Below are 19,378 nucleotides of genomic sequence, written 5' to 3' on the forward strand. Positions count from 1 at the left end.
AAAAGTTATGAAAAGAATTCAACAGCTAGCCCTGATTTAAAAAACAAAAGTAAAATCACTTCCAGGCACACACACACAAAAATAAAAAGTATCTTTTAATAAACTAGAAATACAGAAAACTTACTAAACTTGATAAAGAGTACCCTCCAAAACACAAAAGCAGTCATCAAACTTATGGCTGAAATAGAGCAATAATGTTAAAAACAAATGAGGATTCTTGCCACCATTAATGTTATATCACAAAACTGAGAGAACAAAAATGAAGTGTAAATATTATAAAGCAAGAAACAAAGATAAAATATCATTATTCACCTAGAAAACCCAAGATAACCAAATGAAAAACATTTAGAAACAATTACTAAATAAACTTACTTTTTGAACTGAATGAAGTGGTTCTAAACTTTGTGTATACATTTAATGAAATGTACAAAAAACTGATGGGGAGGGACCTGCACTATAAAGATCAACATATACAATAAAGTTAAAATATTTTAAACAATTCAACACTGGATAAGCATAAACAGCTCAATGTAACTGTACAGAAAACTCCAACAGAACCATTTTGGATAAAAGTGGGATTTCAAATTAATTAGGAAAGGAAGTATTATTCTAGGTTATAACTAGCTATCTAATCTCATACCAAACAGAAAAATAAATTTCAGATGAATTAAAAATTTAAATTAAAAAAATGAAAACAAACGTATTAGAAAAACATAGAATATTTTTATAATCTTAGGGTGGTAAAATCCATTCTAAGCAAGGCAAAATAGAATCACAAAGAAAAAGGCTTTATGTGTTAAATTTTTTAGGTATGGTCAAATATCTGCTGAGAACAGTTAACAACATAAGCAAAGGTAAAAACAAAACAAAACAAAGACTGACTGGGGAAAAACATTTACAATACAATGAACAAGGGTTAATTTCTTAAGATGAAGAAATCTTGAATTAAGGAACAAAAACCCATCAAGAGGGAGGGGATATGGAGATATATGTATACATACAGCTGATTCACTTTGTTGTACAGCAGAAACTAACACAACACTGTAAAGCAATTACAATTATACTCCAATAAAGATGAAAAAGAAAAAAAAGAACAAAAACCCAAAAAACTGAATGGAAAAATGGGCAAAAGATTGGAATAGGCAATTCAGAAAAGTATAAATAGCCCATAGACACTCAGCTGCACCACATGAAATTGCCAGTATCTGACCTACAAAAATAATGACTGCTTCCTGTTTTTACCATGCAAATAATCAAAGAAACGTAAATTAAAACAATAAGATATAGTCCATCTCTTAAAGTGATGTTAAACAAAGCACTGTATATAAATTTTAAATGTGTATACATCTTGGTCAAGTATTCCTTACCCTAAAGTGCAAAATGATATCTATAATATGAATGCTCCATGAGAGCCATGCAAAGCAAAAACTAGTAAATAACCTAAATGCTAGTATTAATAGGAGATTATTTAAATAAATTATGGGCCACCAATATAATTAAGTACAATATGCCATGAAAGGAAAACTATAACTTAGTATGTGACAACAGCAGATTATAAATCAGTAAGTAAAGTATGTTCCCATTTATATTTAAATATATGAATGCAGACATGCATGATAAATGTTATTAAAAAAAACTCTTTAGGGCTTCCCTGGTGGCACAGTGGTTGAGAATCCGCCTGCCAATGCAGGGGACACGGGTTTGTGCCCTGGTCCAGGAGGATCCCACATGCCGTGAAGCGGCTGGGCCCGTGAGCCATGGCCGCTGAGCCTGTGTGCCCGGAGCCTGTGCTCCACAACGGGAGAGGCCACAACAGTGAGAGGCCCGTGTACCACAAAAAAAAAGAAAAAAAAACTTTTTAAAGAGCAAAAAACATATCAGGTCAGAAGACTTGGGCAAATAAGGAACTGAGAGAAAATATTTGTAAAATATATCACAGAATCCTAATAGATGACTCCCTAAAAAAGATATACAATGGCCCTCAAACACAAGATATTTAATTTCACACGTGGAGAAATGCAAATTAAAACCAAAGTAAGATACAATTCTCACCTGTCAGGTTGGCAAAAATTCAAAACCTTAAACTCCACTGGCAGCTTGAAGAAAAAGGCACTCTTGTATGTTGCAAGTAAGAGTGCAAAACAATACAACACCTACGAACAGAAATTCAGCAAAAGCTAACATACCTTCACATTCATTTCCCACTTGACCTAGTAACATTACCTCTTTGAATTTGCCCAGAGGATCAATCTCCACAAATATGAATACAGATATACATGGTTTTTCACTGCAGCTTTATTTGTAATAGCAAAAAATACTGCAAACCAAAGTTCCTGCCAGCAGGGGACTGGCTGAATAAACATATACCCACATAATAGAGTATTATGCAGAGAGCCGAAAGAAAAAAGAATAAGAGAAATCTCTATCAAATGAAATAGAGGGATTTCTAGTATATATGAGGTGAAAAAAGGGGAAGACACAGAAGATATACAGTGTTCTATCAAAAAGAAAGAGAAACAATCATAAGTATTTGCTTACTTCTCTGGGGAAACACATACACACACACTATAAACCAGGGGTCCCCAACCCCCCCAATACCCTGGGCCACACGGCACGAGGTGAGTGGTGGGCGAGCGAGCGAAGCTTCATCTGTATTTACAGCTGCTCTCCCCATCGCTCGCGTTACTGCCTGAGCTCCGCCTCCTGTCAGATCAGCGGCAGCATTAGATTCTCATAGGAGCGAGAACCCTCCTGTGAACTGCGCGCGCGAGGGATCTAGGTTGTAGGCTCCTTATGAGAATCTAATGCCTGATGATCTGAGGTGGAGCTGAGGCGGTGATGCCAGCGCTGGGGAGCGACTGCAAATACAGATGATCATTAGCAGAGAGGTTTGCCTGCACAGAGACCATAATGAATCAATTGCTTGTAGGCTCATATCAAAACCCTATCAGTGAGTGGCAAGTGAGAACAAGCTCAGGGCTCCCACTGATTCTGCAATATGGCGAGTTGTAGAATTATTTCATTGTATATTACAACATAATAATAACAGAAATAGGACTTCCCTGGTGGTGCAGTGGTTGCAAATCCGCCTGCCAATGCAAGGGACATGGGTTCGAGCCCTGGTCTGGGAAGATCCCACATGCCGCGGAGCAACTAAGCCCGTGTGCCACAACTACTGAGCCCGTGTGCCACACCTACTGGAGCCTGCACACCTACAGCCTGTGCTCTGCAACAAGAGAAGCCACCACAATGAGCAGCCCCCGCTCGCCACAACTAGAGAAAGCCCACGTGCCGCAACGAAGACCCAACGCAGCAATCAACCAATCAGTAAAATAATAATAATAATAGAAATAAAGTGTGCAATAAATGTAATGCGCTTGAATCATCCGAAACCATCCCCCTGCCCCGGTCTGTGGAAAAACTGTCTTCTACGAAACCGGTCCCTGGTGCCAAAAAGGTTGGGGACCGCTGTTATAATCTACAAGCTCATGAAAGTGGTTACCGATAAGGCAGGCCAGCAAGGGAAGAAATGGAAGGAAGAGTTCTCTGAGTAAATATTTTATATAATTTTTACTTTGAATCATGTAAATGTTCTTCATTTTAAAAAGTTAAATCAATAAAATAGTTAATACAAGTAACTTCTGAACACAGTACTCTCTTCATCCTTAGTAAAATATATTCTAAAGACACATATGATTGCAAAGAAATCTGAACTTTAATTAATCAGCTTGTTCTTGGTAATGGCACACTGTTTCTGCAAATTTAGGTTTTCACTGTGGAAAAAGAAACACAAGTATGAAATGCAGGAAGATGAAGAGAAACCTTGTGGTGCTGGATGTGAATTGGAACTAATAAGATGATTTTGTGATTGTATATCTCCTGTTTCTGTCCACTGGAAAAGACTAAAGTAATAACACCCCAGTAGCAATGAGCATACCTAGTATCTAGGCCTTGGTCTCTAAATACAATTGCCCACTAAAAAGAATAAGGACTCCTAAAGAACTTGTTGATTCCAGGGCTGGGACAAGGGAAAGCTGAAGGTGAACCTAGAACATCTTACTGTTCCAGAAAACAAGGAAATGCTCAAAGACAAATGCAATCACATCAAAAGGACACAGGGGCTGGCTTGAAGGGATTCCCACTGGCCAGATCAGGAACAAAAAATGATGACGGTAAAGGATTATAACACACTGAATAAAGGGAGGTACTCTTCTCCATATAAAGATGTTAATTAATATTAGAATTATGAAATCACTATATTACAATCCATGTAATATCTAAGGATCATCAAGGGATTTTAAAACCAGTAAGTGAATGGATCTTGATATGATCTCAAAGTATCACTCACAGATTACTTATTAATTATAAAGGGGAAAATGTTCCCTTACAATGAAGAGAGCTGGTGGTCATCTTTAACCAGGGGATCAAACATTATCACCAACAGGGGGTAACTTAATTATGCACCAATTTATATGATGTAATAAGAAATACCAACATTACCTATGCAGTATTTTTGCCAAATATGTTTACTCTAAATCAAAGTAAGGAAACCATCAGATCAATTCAAACTGTAACATTCTACAAGACAATATTATACTCTTAAAAATGAAAGTAAATGTTATGAAAGATGGGAAAAAAAGCAAGAGGACTTGTTCTCAACTAATGAGACCAAAGAGGCATAATCAAATGCAGCAAGTGTACCTAGAATGGGTCCTGGACTAAAAAAAGAAAAAAAAAGGATATAAGGAAACACATTTGGAGACAACTAGGAACACTTTAAAGTGTATTTATATTAGATATTCTTAAAAGAGTGTTATTTTTCTTAGGTGTGAAAATGGAATTGTGGTTATGTATGAGAATGCCCTTACTCTTAGAAGATATATGCTGAGTTATTTTAGGGGTAAAGTGTCATGTTGTATATAGCCAACTTTCAGATGGTTCAGCAAAGAAAAAACACACACACAGGTCTACTTAAAGACAAGTAAAACAAATGTAGCAAAACTGTTAATAATTAGTGATCTAGAAAAGGACCTACAGTTTTCACTGTACTGTTCCTTGAACTATACTCTAGGTTTGAAAGTTTTCTAAGTAAAAAGCAGAAAAATGAAAGAACTTTCACTTCACACTCTGTATTCGTATGTATTAGAGACTGGCAAAGGACCAGACAGTAGACATTTTAGGCTTTGCTGGCCATATGATCTTTGTTGCCACTACTCAACTTTACTTTTGTAGTGCAAAGGCAGTCACTATAAGCAATACATAAACAAATAGGCATGGCTGTGTTCCAATAAAACTTTATTTACAAAAATAGGTAGTGGGCCAAATTTGGCTCATGGAACATTATTTTCCAACCCGTAATATACATTACAAAATTTTAAGAGAATGTGTGGGTACCTGATACTTTCTTTCTTCCCTTATTTTAAGTTTACAGTTTTTTGAAAAATTCATATTCCCCAAGACCATGCTCTCTTCTTTAGCCTCTACACTTTCCCATTTGGTAATCTACTTCAAGTACTAATTTTAACAGAAGGACTCCCACCTGTAACACCTGCCTTGATATCTCTTAGGCCAGAGTTCTATATTTCCATTATATATTTCATAAACATTTCCACATGAATGGCACACCTGAAGGTCAAATGCAATGTCAAAATAAAAATTAGTACCTTTTTTCCCACGCCAACGTGTACTCCAATAATGCTACCAATAGTACTACCACCCACTTACCCATTTAGGCCCAAAAACTGGGAGACTGCCTGTGCAGAAATGAGCTAACGTAGCATGCCTGAGACTGCCTATGCTTGAAAAGGCCTGCTTGCAAGGTTGGCTCTTGCCTGGAACCTTAGAACTTACACTTTGGGAGGATTCTCACTCTTCCCAGAACAAATAAAAGTGGCTCACTGTGCCTCAATAGTTTGTACAAATAATGTGGTTTATGCTGGAACACCAGCTTTCCCTCTGGGAATCTGGAGTTTTGGTATATGCAGATAGAGTGCCTATATGACAGGCTCCCCCAAAAAACTTTGGGCACTCAGTCTCTAAGGAGCTGCCCTGGTAGACAACACTTCACAATTCAATGCTTGAGGAATTAAGAGTTTCCCATGTAACGTCATTGGGAGAGGAATCCTGGAGGTGTGCACCTGATTTCCTCCAGACTTTGCCCCATACGCCTTTTCCCTTTGATGGTTTTGCCTTGTACCTTGACTCACCGCATCACTGTGGTGAGTGTAACTATATGATGAGTCCTTCTAGTGGATCTCCAAATCTTGAGGTAATCTTGGAGACTTTTGACACAGTTTTTATTCTCTCTTTCACCTAGATTGCAATCAGTTGCAAACTCTTCTTGATTCAACTTCCATTATCTCACTTTCTCATTCACTTTTTCCTCTCTATTTCCACTGTTACTGTCCTATTTGGGTTTAGATTACTGCACTGGTCTTTTATCGGACTTCATATTTCCCTACTTAGCTTCTTAAAACATTATTCTGATTACTTCATTTCTTAGTTCTAAAATCTTCAATGGTAACTTATTCTCTCGTAGAACAAAGTCCAAAATCCTAAAGCTGGAATTTATAACCATCCATTGGTTGGCTCCAAACTACTTCTTCAAACTTATTTTCTACCATATGACACCACATACTCTACACTTCAGCCAAAGCATCACCTGGCAATTCCCAAATCATTCTCTCTAGACTTCAGCTAACAGTTTCCCATACATCAAATACCACTCCCTATACCTGCGTGAATAGCTATACAGTCTAAGTTCAAGTGTCACCTCCTACATAAAACCCTCCTGGATAATTTTAGCTAGAAATACCCATTCTTTTTTTTGAATTTTAATAGGATTTTAGTTATTTCTTTCTAATGACACTTATCTTACATTCCTATACTCCAGAAGCCTTTCCTCCAGAGCATGGTCTATTTCAGATAAACTTGTGTGTCTCCCTACAGTGCCATACAATTGTATGTGCTTCTTAAGTATCTGTTGAAGGAAAAGATGAATGAAAAATTAAGAATGCAATCAGATGAATACTTGCTTCTAGTGTTGTACTAAAGAAGGAAATATATTCTTAGAAATGACATTATAAATGGAAATCAGGCATGGCTGAAATAGTACTATTCTCATTCAAGAGCCACACTGTACATTTAATCATATTTCTAGAAGTACATGTAGCAAGGTACTATGCTTAGTCCTGTGCAAGATACCATGAATTAAATAAGCTTCAGTGGATTGGTCTCAAATCTAATCCTATCTATAGTAATATTGTTCACAAGAAGTGTGAGTGAAACTCCTAACAAACTTAAAAAAATTTTTATAATACAATCCATATGATAGGACCTGCCCCTGTATCAGTTATGACTTGGGTCATGAAAATAAAGATATAAGAAATCACGATTTTTCCAAAGATACAAAATACTAAAAACCAAATCAATTTAAACATTTCCTAGTTTATAAAGTTTAACACATTTAGGAGGATGGAAAATATACCCTTGCCCTTCTCCCAGCAAACACAAAAACAAAAAATGAAATGGTAATCAACCTTTTTTTTTTAATGGGGTGGGTTTTTATAAACAGATTATAACTGAAACTGGAGAAAAAGGAAGTAGTCATCTATAATCAGAGAGATTTAAATATTTTTTCTACACACAATTTTTGCCTTTTGTTTTGCACATTATAAAATAGTCCCCACAGTCACATGAAATAACGTAAGACAGAATAAACTAATTTAAAGTCAAATATGCTACCTCCAACGATGACGTTCACCATTTCTTCTACGATGCTCTGCACAATGTCTCGTGGCTTTTCCTCACAGTCATGGTTTTCTCCATCATATAATACATCATTTTTAGATAATGCTTTAAAAAAGAAAAATTCAAGAAAATAGTATTTTAGTTTTTTGGAAACTTCTACTAAACATTTATAAATGAAAAAAGTCTAAGAAATTAAGAATAAAAGAAAAAAAACAGATATATGAAACTAGAAGCAATTAATTACATGTTCAATCTTCACAACTTTTAACCAAACCATATTTAAAAATTTTATCATTTCAAGTCAATTTCAACAATGATTCATTTGACAAGCTAGTAAATGACTATTCAACTTAAATGAGTTTTCTAGATTACTCCTTTAAGAACCAAAACTTTTAAAAGTATTCTGAATGAAACATTTCTAACATGTCCCACACTTATCAAATAATATTAAACGTAATTAAAGCTTGTTTTGATTAATTAGGCTCACCAGTAATAACAAGCTCATCATTGTGCTCTAATATAATGAGGTCCTTGAAGAACCAGAGACAGGGCTACCTGAGCTCTTCCTTACTATTTTTTCCCCAACATACTCCACATATCCAATGTACAACTAAATTTAGTAAGCAAAAAAGAATTCATCTCCCAATTTAACATTAATCAAAAACAGATATAACTACCAATCAGAACTTCTGAACACACAAGAAACTAATAAAACTTGATATTCCCAGTTAGTTCTGTAGTGACTATTGCAGATAAAAATACGGTTGCCCCGCGATTTTCTGAAATGCGGAAAATATCTCGGGAAGGCTCAGTTAGCACTTTATGATGCTTTGGGATCTGGGTCCCTGTTCTGGGAGCCACTGCCCTACAGCAAATGACCTCAGACTGCATGTGAGCTTATGGTGCCACTGTCTACACACACCCCCTCAACTCACACTACTATGAAGGACCACTACTTAAAACTCTGACTTCCAGAAGTCTGTCCTCCCTGTTGTTCACTGCACCTAATCTACTGTTTGCCGCATTCTACAAAATACTGAATGTCACAGGAGAAATTTGATAAATAAGCATGTCACATCAGTAACTTTATTTTATAAAAAATTCAAATACAACAGCATTTAGATTCTTCTGTGGAGTAAAAACATATAAATGTCTTGACATACAATCTTTCCATCTTTCTTAAATTTTGTATTCCTGCACTCCAGTTGGCTAAAGTTACCAAAAGCCTAAAAATTAAGTTTCAACATAACTAAATATACATAGTCACTAAAATGTGCATAAAATGATTAGCAAATCAAGAGTCAATTCTCTTATAAATTATCTGACAGAAACAAAATGGAGTAACAGTGACTAATACTTATTACACATGGGAAATGATTATAGAAGTTAACTTTTATGTCCAAAGTCACACAGCCAGTAAGTGACAGAGATATGATCCAAAGCAGACAATCTAATTCCAGACCATGCACTCTCAAACCAACGGCTCACAGGCAAAATTTTCATTTATATCAGCTGTCGGGAAAAAAAACACCTTTAAAAATAATCACGACTATGCCACAGGAATTATGTCTTATTTATAGTGCTGCATCCTAAAAGGTACCTACAGTGGTACCTACTACACAGTAGATGCTTCCACCCCTTGGGTCTCGGCCTGTGTTGTTTCTTCTGTTAGAAAACTCCCTAAATTTTCTGGCTAGGCAATTCCTACCCTTATCCAAACAAGATTCAGCTAAAGCATCACTTTCTCTACAAAAGTACTTCCTAACTCTCCTCAGCCGAATTATCTTATGCATGTCACTTGTAGGATATTTATCACATTACGCCGCATTTATACATGCCTGACCCTCCAGGCAGACCATGAGCACCCTAAGAGCAGTGGCTACATCTTCAGCACCTTTTTTATGCCAAGTCCTAGCACAGCGCCTGGGACACAGTATGCTAAATCAATATTTGCTGAACGCATGGATGAAGAAATGGAGGAATAAATAAAGTTCCAGCCTTATTATAGATTAGCTCTTTGAACAGCTCCTTTATATGCTTACAGTGAAAGTAGGGGAAATTTCAGCAAGGGCAGGCTAGAAAAATGTAAATCATATAAGCAGTATGGATTCATTATTAGCTTGAGTACTAGAAATGTTTGGTTTATCAAAACTGTCCCTTTTCAAGTAAATGCTAAATAAAGTACTCTTAAAAAGAGTAAAAAGGCACCTATTCATGACACTGCTGATGTTCATACCACTGTTATGTTATGGAAAAGATGTGGTTAAAAAAAAAAAATCAGGAGCTGAAAATATACTATAGAAGTCTTTCCTCAAAGTAAAGTAAAAACACAGAATTCAGATGAATTGTAACTAAGCCCTAACCATCCTAGTTCTACAAAACCACACTGGAAAGGCAACAGAATTTCCATCATTTTTTGACACCAAGCTAAGGAGGAACAAAAGGAAGAAACTTGTTTCTGGGCAGTTTTATAGAACAGCTAAAGCTGAGAATAACATTTGGGGAAAGAATGACTGCACTTGATTATTTTTAGAGAAACACATTTGTAAAATAAATAAATGTAATTTAGTGTTTGTAATCTTATAACCTTTTTCTTATAAATAAATTTACTTAGAAGAAAACACCATCAGAGAATATCTAAATCTTATCGATTATTACACATCAGGATATAAAAATAAATATTTTTGTATGCCAGGTGGTTATTCAAAAGATGTCTTTTCATATTTAATTTCAGTCCTTTTTTTGACAATAGTATCTTGTGAACTTATAATCATTTCCTAAAATTTTCAGTCACATTCCAGAAAACTTTACTAAATAAACAGGCCTCCTGTTTGCTATGAACTAATTTTAGGAAAACTTTATCACCTAGGATGGATAAAGTCCACAATTACCACAACGTGCCTGATACCCATTAAGTCATATCACCCTTTCCACGTTTCTTTACCAAAAATGCCCTCCTACATTCTTCTCCCAACACACACCTCCCAACCCCTGCAATCCCTTCTCAGAAAGATTACTTTCGGCTGCAGCTGCCTGATCAGCTTCAGTCTGTTCATTTTCCGCACTGGAAGCATCAGATCCATTTTCAGGTTCTGTATCATCCTGAAGGCTTTTATCCACATCGTGTGAATGGGGATCAAGGTCCCCGTCACGTTCCTGGGATATATGATCAACAGTCTGAGGTGGCAAATATCTAAGTTGAGGTGACTCGGGCTCATGATGGCTTACTGGAGACTGCAACAGATGATGATGCTGTCGATGCCTTTCTTTTTCCATTTGTTTGGCTTCCTGCAACTGGAAAGAAAGAAAATAATTTCCAATATTAGCAACATAAGTCGTTTAAAAGTTGGAGGGGTAATGCTACACTCAACTATAAATCTTTCATAGGAGCTGCCACCTTGTCTCTAGGCTTAGAAATCATGGTCCATCAGAAATAAAAAACTAAAACACAATAAAAACAAACAACAACAGAAAACAGTGGTTACTTCTTAGGGGGGTGGAATTTGGCAAACAAGAACAGAGATGAAGTCTTTCACTATATCCTCTTGTCATTATTTTTGGTGTCTGAACGATGTAAATGTACTACTGAAACAAAACAAAACTAAAAACAAATTTTTAATAACCTTAGAATGATAACTGGACTGTCGCCAAAGAGTGGGAGGGAACCTTTCAGTGTGTACCTTTCTGTAGCATGGTCTTATGTTACCTTGCTAAATGTCTTTTAATTAAAAAACAATAGTTACATTTAATAAATAAAATTGCAACGAGTACTTAAATGCCTTTGCCCAACCAGTCATCTAATAAGAATGAAAAAACTTTATAAATGTTCCAGTTTTATTTTAGGAGACCTAAATTATTATGTACATAATATACCACGTGTAAAATTGGCTCACTTACAAGATGCTAAAAACAGTAACAATCAAGATCACAGGGTTTCATTGCTTAGCACTTTATTGCTTTTAGACACATCTCTTTTGATCCTCATGACCTAATGGGAATCATTCTCACAGAATTAATTTCAACAAAGATAAATATTTTACAGTGTCAAATATGAACATTTCATATTCCTAGTAATATTCTAGGTTATACGGAAATACCAGAATTAATCATATGAATTTATAAAACAAATTTGAATTAAAAGATTTTAATGCCCAAAAGGTACAAAAAGACTTATAATCTGTATGACCTAACTCCCTTATTTTACAGATAAGGAAACTGATGAGCATGACTAGTTGCACACAGCTGGAATCAGAAGCGACTTCTCAGACTTCTCAAAGCTTTAGGCCATTCATGACAAAGTCCATTTCCAAATTAGCAGTGAGGAACCTCTGACTTGCAATCCAATCTCGCCCTCAGCCTAACTTCAGCTAATCCGTACCAGGGTTTAGTAGGGCAAGCACATGCTTTGGAATTACAGACAAGCATAATGTTGAATTCTAGTTTTTTCTACTTATTCCAAAGTTGTATAAACTCTACAAAGATCCTTGGGAAAAAAGAGGAAATTAACTTTAAACATTTTCTATACACTTTCATACTTTCTAGAGTAGGGTTTCTCAAAATCAATACCATTGACCTTTGGAACAGATAATCCTTTGCTGTGTGTGCGTGAGGGCGGGCTTGGGGAGGTGGAGGTTGTCCCGGGTACTGCAGGGAGTTTAGCAACATCCCAATCCCTACCTCTAATGGGTAGAAACCCATTACAGGTCATGACTCACCCCAATCATGACAATCAAAAGTGTCTCAAATGTGGCTTGGGGGGCAAAACCACCTCCAGTTGAAAATCACTGTTATAGAGAAAGAAATTAGCATCTTCTCCTTTGAAATAATTTTAGAACTGAACACTTTATAGTGAATTTTCTTTGGGAAGGAGAGGAAAAGTTATCAGTCATATATACGAATGAATTAGACTTCTAGCTTAGAATATTTTAGCAAGTGTGGAAAATTATTCTGCCTCGCCTTTTTCATTTTCTCTCTCCTCTTTCTGACTTTTCTAATTATCCATAGCACAGAACTAATATGCCTCATGACACGAAACATGTTCACAGCCTTTATCATAACTCAGTTACATATTTATTTGTGTGGTTATTTAAGATTCATCTTTCCCCTCTATGTCTGTAAGAATTTTGAAGTAGTGGTGATACAGTGCTGGTATTTTGCCCAGCACTGTACAACTGAGAACTAGAACAGTGCCAAGAACATAAAGGGAATGTAGTAAAATTTGCTGAACAAGTCAAATCAATAAATCTTATATTTCTTCTATTAAAAAGTGATAAAATTTCATTCACTTCTTCATAAAAAAGCAGCAGAACTATTATATGTGGTTACAAAATATTAGCAATAATCCAATGTCAATACATAGGAGAGTGACTAAATAGACTATGGTACATGCTGGAGTACTCTGCACCTATAAAAAAAGAATGAGGAAGATCTGAGGGCTGATATGGAATGCTTTCCAGGACATACTGCTAAGTGAAAAGAGTATGAAAGGGTATCCCGAGTACGTGTGGTAGCCGGCCTTTTTAAGATGGCCACCAATGATCTCCACCTCTGGATTCTCACTTCTTTGTAGAGTCCCCTCCCACACTGCGCCAGGGACGGTCTGGGTGATCACTTTTTTTACTTTTTTAAACATCTTCACTGGAGTATAATTGTTTTACAATGTTGCATTAGTTTCCCCATATCCCCTCCCTCTTGCGTCTCCCTCCCACCCTCCCTATCCCACCCCTCTAGGTGGTCACAAAGCACGGAGCTGATCTCCCTGTGCTATGCAGCTGCTTCCCACTAGCTATATATTTTACATTTGGTAGTGTATGTATGTCCATGCCACTCTCTCACTTCGTCCCAGCTTATCCTTCCTTCCCCCTCCCCGTGTCCTCAAGTCCATTCTCTATGTCTGCATCTTTATTCCTGCCCTGCCCCCTAGGTTTTGTCAGAACCATTTATTTTTCTTAGATTCCATATATATGTGTTAGCATACAGTATTTGTTTTTCTCGTTCTGACTTACTTCACTCCGTATGACAGACTCTAGGTCCACCCACCTCACTACAGATAGCTCAATTTCGTTTCTTTTTATGGCTGAGTAATATTCCATTGCATATATGTGCCACACCTTCTTTATCCATTCGTCTGTTGATGGACACTTAGGTTGCTTCCATGTCCTGGCTATTGTAAATAGTGCTGCAATGAACATTGTGGTACATGACTCTTTGGGTGACCACTTCTGATCATAAGGTAGACAATGTAGCTTCTGCCTTGTTCCTCTCTCTCTCTCTCATTCTCTGCCCAATGAAGGCTTTAAATGACTTCAGCCCCAGTTGATACTGTGATCCATGCAGCCAACTGCAACTTCATGTGAAATTCAAGCTACAACCACCAGCTATGCTACTCTTGGATTCTGGACCCTCAAAAACTGTGAGAGATAAGCAGCTAAGCTGTGAGTTTTAAGGAGCTGAAGTTTGGGGTAATTTGTTATGCAGTGACAGATAACTAATACAGTATGCTACCTTTCATATAAGAAAGGTGATACATGAAACCATACATGTATCTGCTCATTTGTGCTAAAGAGATGTAGAAGGATAAACCAGAAACAATAGAGATTAGCTACATCCAATGAGTAGAAAGAAGGGAGGAAGAGGATTGGAGTGATAGGAATGAGTATTTCTGTAGAGCTCTAACTCTTTTTTTTTTTAACATTTGTATTGGAGTATAATTGCTTTACAATGGTGTGTTAGTTTCTGCTTTATAACAAAGTGAATCAGTTATACATATACATATATCCCCATATCTCTTCCCTCTTGCGTCTCCCTCCCTCCAACCCTCCCTATCCCATCCTTCTAGCTGGTCACAAAGCACCGAGCTGATCTCCCTGTGCTATGTGACTGCTTCCCACTAGCTATCTATTTTACATTTGGTAGTGTATATATGTCCATATATACACTACCACTAACTCTTAATTCACAGTAGTGTTTAACAGACTCAAAAAATAAGCAAGCAATTAAACCAGAATGTGAGGAGTACTGAAATGGAAAACAGGCAGTAACAAACGAACTTAACTGTATTATAAAGTAATAAAATTATCCCACTGAAGAGTATGGAGAAGAAAAGAACTAACCTAAGTAACTTTGGAAAATAATATTTTGAACAGATACTATATTATAAGGCTAAAGACAAAGAAAAAAACAAAACCCAATAAATATAAATGCTATAATGTACCTAGTAAATTTGCTTCTCACAGTGTTATAAGTAAGCAATTCTAAAACTATTATATGGGTATAATAGGACTGAACAAATAATGTATCATAAAAAATGAAAGCCTTATTTCTCACTGTTTAGAGAAAGTTACAAATAAGTAAAGTGAGAAGACTGAAATGAACCCTGTGGTACTGGCCTGGAATCAGAAGCATAAGTATGAACACACAGCTTTTAAGACATTCAGATGGGTAGTCACACAGGGGGTGGGGGAGCTGGGGTGACTGTACACATATGTATTTCCTAGTTCAGTCTGCTGGGAGGGCCTAGAAGCAGTAACATCTCAGCTGCAGTGAACACACCTGGCACTCAGATCTTGGTATCCAATTACCATTCTCAAATTGAAGGAGCCAGGGCTCCCTGTTTGTGTCTACTACTCCAGGGGGGAAGCAGAGAAAATTCAAAATGAGCAGGGAACATCTTGAGATTCCAGAGAGTGAAGAGGTACTCAAAAAAGGATGGGGGCTATTGTCAAAAGGACAGAAGGCCAAAGCTGGAATAACTGGGGCAACAGAATAAATAACGATAGAAGTGGATTATAAAACACAGAATAAAAGAAACATCCATGAATACAGATGGGTGGGGGGGGAATATGAGAAAAAAAACAGGATATTTGCCTAGTCTGAAAGTAACTCTCCTGGGATATTTATTAAATGTAAAAGAATAACTTTTCAGTGGAGGAAGCTGGAAGATACCACCTTGACTAAGTAATCAGGGTTACTTTACTTAATAGCACTATACCAGTGTTAATTTCTGCTTCTGGACGTTGTAACATGGTTATATAACATGTTGCATTAGGAAAGCAGAGTAAAGAGGATCTCTCTGTAAATATTTTTGCAACTTTTCTGTAAGTTTAAAATCAGTTCCAAATAAAAAGTTAGAAGTTGGTTTTTAATTATGAAGACCTAGATAATTTTAAAAAAATGATTCTCTAGCTGCTGGTCTCTTACCCTCCTCCCCAAATATATTTCATCACTATAGAAATTTATTTTAATTTTTAAAGGCTCAATGAATAATTTTATACCAGAATAGATCAAATTAGGTTACTTGATAGCTACATTATACTCATCTACTAAGCTTGAGAGCAATAAAAATATCAATTCATAAACACTTCCATGAGGATGATAGCAATCGATATCTTTCAAATTCTATTTGTAAACAATTAAAAATGTATTATCCAACATCAAGCAAGTCAGTAAGCCTCAAAACAAAAACAATACCACAGATCTCCAGTACGTAAAACTGTAAATGAAAGACATTTTCTTCACAGGCACAAAAGATTTCACTATATTTTCAATAAAATCTTTTCTATAGTTGATGCCTGTGGTGTTCTATACAATCTCTCTCATTTTTTAATACTTACTGCTTGGTTTTCCATGCGTGCAAAGATAACATTTAGCATCTGAGTAAGAGTAGCTTTGGCTGTTGTCTGATTGATGAGATTTTTGCTTGCTAGATAGATGTTGTAACATGTTCTCACAGCTTGCAGTACAGTTCCTTCGTGAATTTCTATGTGTTGAGATGTTACTGCAGTAAGTAAAGCCTTTAAAAAAAAAAAATACAGTTAAAGCAATTTTTTTTGCGTCCAGAGTTTCAGCACAAAAATACATTGGTATTTTTGTATTAGAATTAAAAACTGTAGACACCATTACCACTTTAAGGTAATGTATACAGATTTTCTACCTGCCTTAAATATATCATCAATTGTTAAAATATTTTATGTTTTCGCCATCCTGGTTGTAGTTTTCATATAATCCTCCCAAACCAAAATGCTCAAAAACCATTCAACTGATTAATTTCAATCCGAGTTTCATTTTAATAGAATATTATTTTGGTCTACTAAAATGCACAGCATTAATACTCTGTCATAGTGTTGCACAGATATGCTTCATATGATATATCTGTTGAACTAGATGTCAACTTGGGGAGGATACATATTGTGCCTTATTCAATTTCAAATTTTTCTGAGATCTAACTTAGACTGAACTCAATGTGCTGTTGTTATTACTGTTGAAGATGCTTACAAATGTTTTAAAATAAAGCATTTAAAATAATCTTAAGGTGAATCCTCCAATAAAGTGAACAGCTATAATTTCTGTGAACTGTCACACATTAGGTTACTCAAATTCTCAAAAGCAAGGACTCCTATCTTCTTTCTATGTTGCACAATGCTATGCAGGGTCAGCATTAAGCACATACTGAACAAACCACAGCTGACATGAAACTGCAAACAACAGGCCAAACTGAATAGCTTTATTAGAATAAAGATATTTTATGACTTATGAAGTAAATGCAGCTAAGAGACTGAAAGGCTCAGAAGGGGTGATAGACACACATAAAGGACACTTCATACATGTAAACAATTTCAAAAGTACTAATAGTACAAGAAAATTTTTACTAACAAACACACCAGCACGACTATTAGCAGTAACATTAAAAATTCAATATGTATAGTAGACTGAAAACACAAAAAGTGATTTTTCTTTAAAGGAATTTAATGATCCAGGTGTATCACAGCACAAACCCAGGACAGGATTTAGCTGAGCAGGTTCAGCAGATTGACAGGTGCAAGGGAAGCAAGAAAGCTGGTGCTCAAGCAGAAAAGCTGGTGCACATAGGACTACTACTGTCAGTGGTCTGACAGTAGTAGAAGAAACTAGAAGGGTCACAGGACCTTGACATGGGACCCTAAGGCTCAAAAGATAGAACCATGTTAGAAACTGGAAAGCTCTGGAAGACTCTGGGGGCCTAAACTGGGGCCTTCAAAATAAGAGATTTGGTAATGAATCTTCTCCTAGTGAACTCCTGGCATTCAACAACAAAATCCCCTGATATGGAGTCTAAAAAGCACCCAAATGACCTCTATTATAGCTGGAAAGCATATAAAATGACTTTTCCAAATATTTTCAAAGTAAAAGGCTTCTGATTTTAAAAAATGTAGATTATGAATAACAAGTTTATTTTTATAATTAATTACCTTTATTATTTGTAACTGAACTCCTTCATCTGTTTGAGGACCTTGGAAACAGCCACAAATTGTTTCAATAATTCTATCAATTAATTTTTTGCCTGGTGTTGTACTATCTGGAGCATTGCCAGTCAAGTGCCCATAAGCAATAAGTTTCTGAAATAGAGAAAGAAAATAAAGATCCTAATTAAGCTAACAAATATATACATATATATACTAAATAAATATACATTAAAATTACGATATACAATTGAACATGTTAAAGTTTTTACACAAAAATATTAAGGTATAATCAAAGCCAAGGCTGTACCAACTTTTCCTAAAAAAAGCTTTATTAGCTATAAACATGTGAAATTATTTACACTTGTAATAATCACAAAAACAGAAAAATAACCATAGCAAAACCATCAGGCAATATTTTGAGAAAGGCAGGGCTTAGAATTTGTCTCTGTTGAGTTCTAACAGCTTACGGCTTTCTATCCAAACATTACTGATACTGTTTTTGTGAAAGCTATCTTAACACATTCAAATGACCCAAAATCTTTTTCCAAATTAGATCTGTGAATATGCAGAAAACCATTTCCAGACACTGGCTGCAATAAATCACAGATTTGTTCATTCATCATTACCATTATAACCCTGGAAGGAAGGCCTTAGATATTAATTTTTCAGAGAAAACAAGGTCACAAATCAAATGAACTTATCCTTGTGTGTGTGTGTGTGTGTGTGTGTGTGTGTGTGTGTGTGTGTGTGTGTGTAAGTAAAACAGGAAGACAGAAAGGAATTTTTCTAACATAAATGAAGGTCAGAGCTAAAGTTTCACAGTAAATATAAATACTAAACTGTTAATATTAACCTACTGCTTTACACAAAACAGCAAGCATCCAGTAAAATCAGTGCAAATAATGAAGTATGTAAAATCAGCAGCAGGTTACGACACTTCCATTGTTGATAACCTTAGTAGAGATTTTGTGTCTCTAAATCATTAGCTAACTAATGATTTCTGCTATCCTGAAACTGGAAACATCTTTTTGCAACTATTGTTTCTCTTGAATATAAGCAACCATTTGGTTTCTTACCACAAAAAGAATAATCAAGGCTTTCATGGAAAATGTCTGAATCATCAATTGTGAGTACTACTTAGAAACACATTCCAAATAGACGGTTTTTGGATAGTGCCATTTCATACATACCTGTAAACAATCTAGAGATGTACTAACTATGCGGGGACACTTGGACTGGCATGCCAATTCAAAGGGCAGGAAGTACTTGTCTGCTTCGATAAAATTTGTCTTTGATTTCACTGGTGGAAGGGTGCTTGATCCAGCTTTTGCTTCTCCATGAGGAGGACTAAATGAAAAAAGAAGAGTCTGATTAAAATATCACATTCATCATACTGATGATACACTCAC

General features: G+C 36.0%; 1 protein-coding gene across 2 annotated transcripts in view; it reads right to left on the minus strand.

Moving 5' to 3' along the window:
- ARFGEF1 (ADP ribosylation factor guanine nucleotide exchange factor 1) overlaps positions 1–19,378 on the minus strand; it is a 132,446-nt gene that overhangs the window by 65,344 nt on the left and 47,724 nt on the right. For both annotated transcript variants that reach the window (XR_010837351.1, XM_059042582.2), the window contains exons 3-7: positions 19,160–19,316; positions 17,976–18,122; positions 16,362–16,541; positions 10,767–11,043; positions 7,744–7,854 (exon numbers count right to left, since the gene is read on the minus strand). Coding sequence is in view for 1 of the 2 variants with exons in the window: in XM_059042582.2 (XP_058898565.1) it covers positions 7,744–7,854; positions 10,767–11,043; positions 16,362–16,541; positions 17,976–18,122; positions 19,160–19,316 (872 nt within the window). In the remaining variant the exon portion in view is untranslated. The remainder of the gene's footprint in view (positions 1–7,743; positions 7,855–10,766; positions 11,044–16,361; positions 16,542–17,975; positions 18,123–19,159; positions 19,317–19,378) is intronic.

The sequence above is a fragment of the Kogia breviceps genome, chromosome 17 (assembly GCF_026419965.1).
Source record: "Kogia breviceps isolate mKogBre1 chromosome 17, mKogBre1 haplotype 1, whole genome shotgun sequence".
Classification (NCBI taxonomy): Eukaryota; Metazoa; Chordata; class Mammalia; order Artiodactyla; family Physeteridae; genus Kogia; species Kogia breviceps.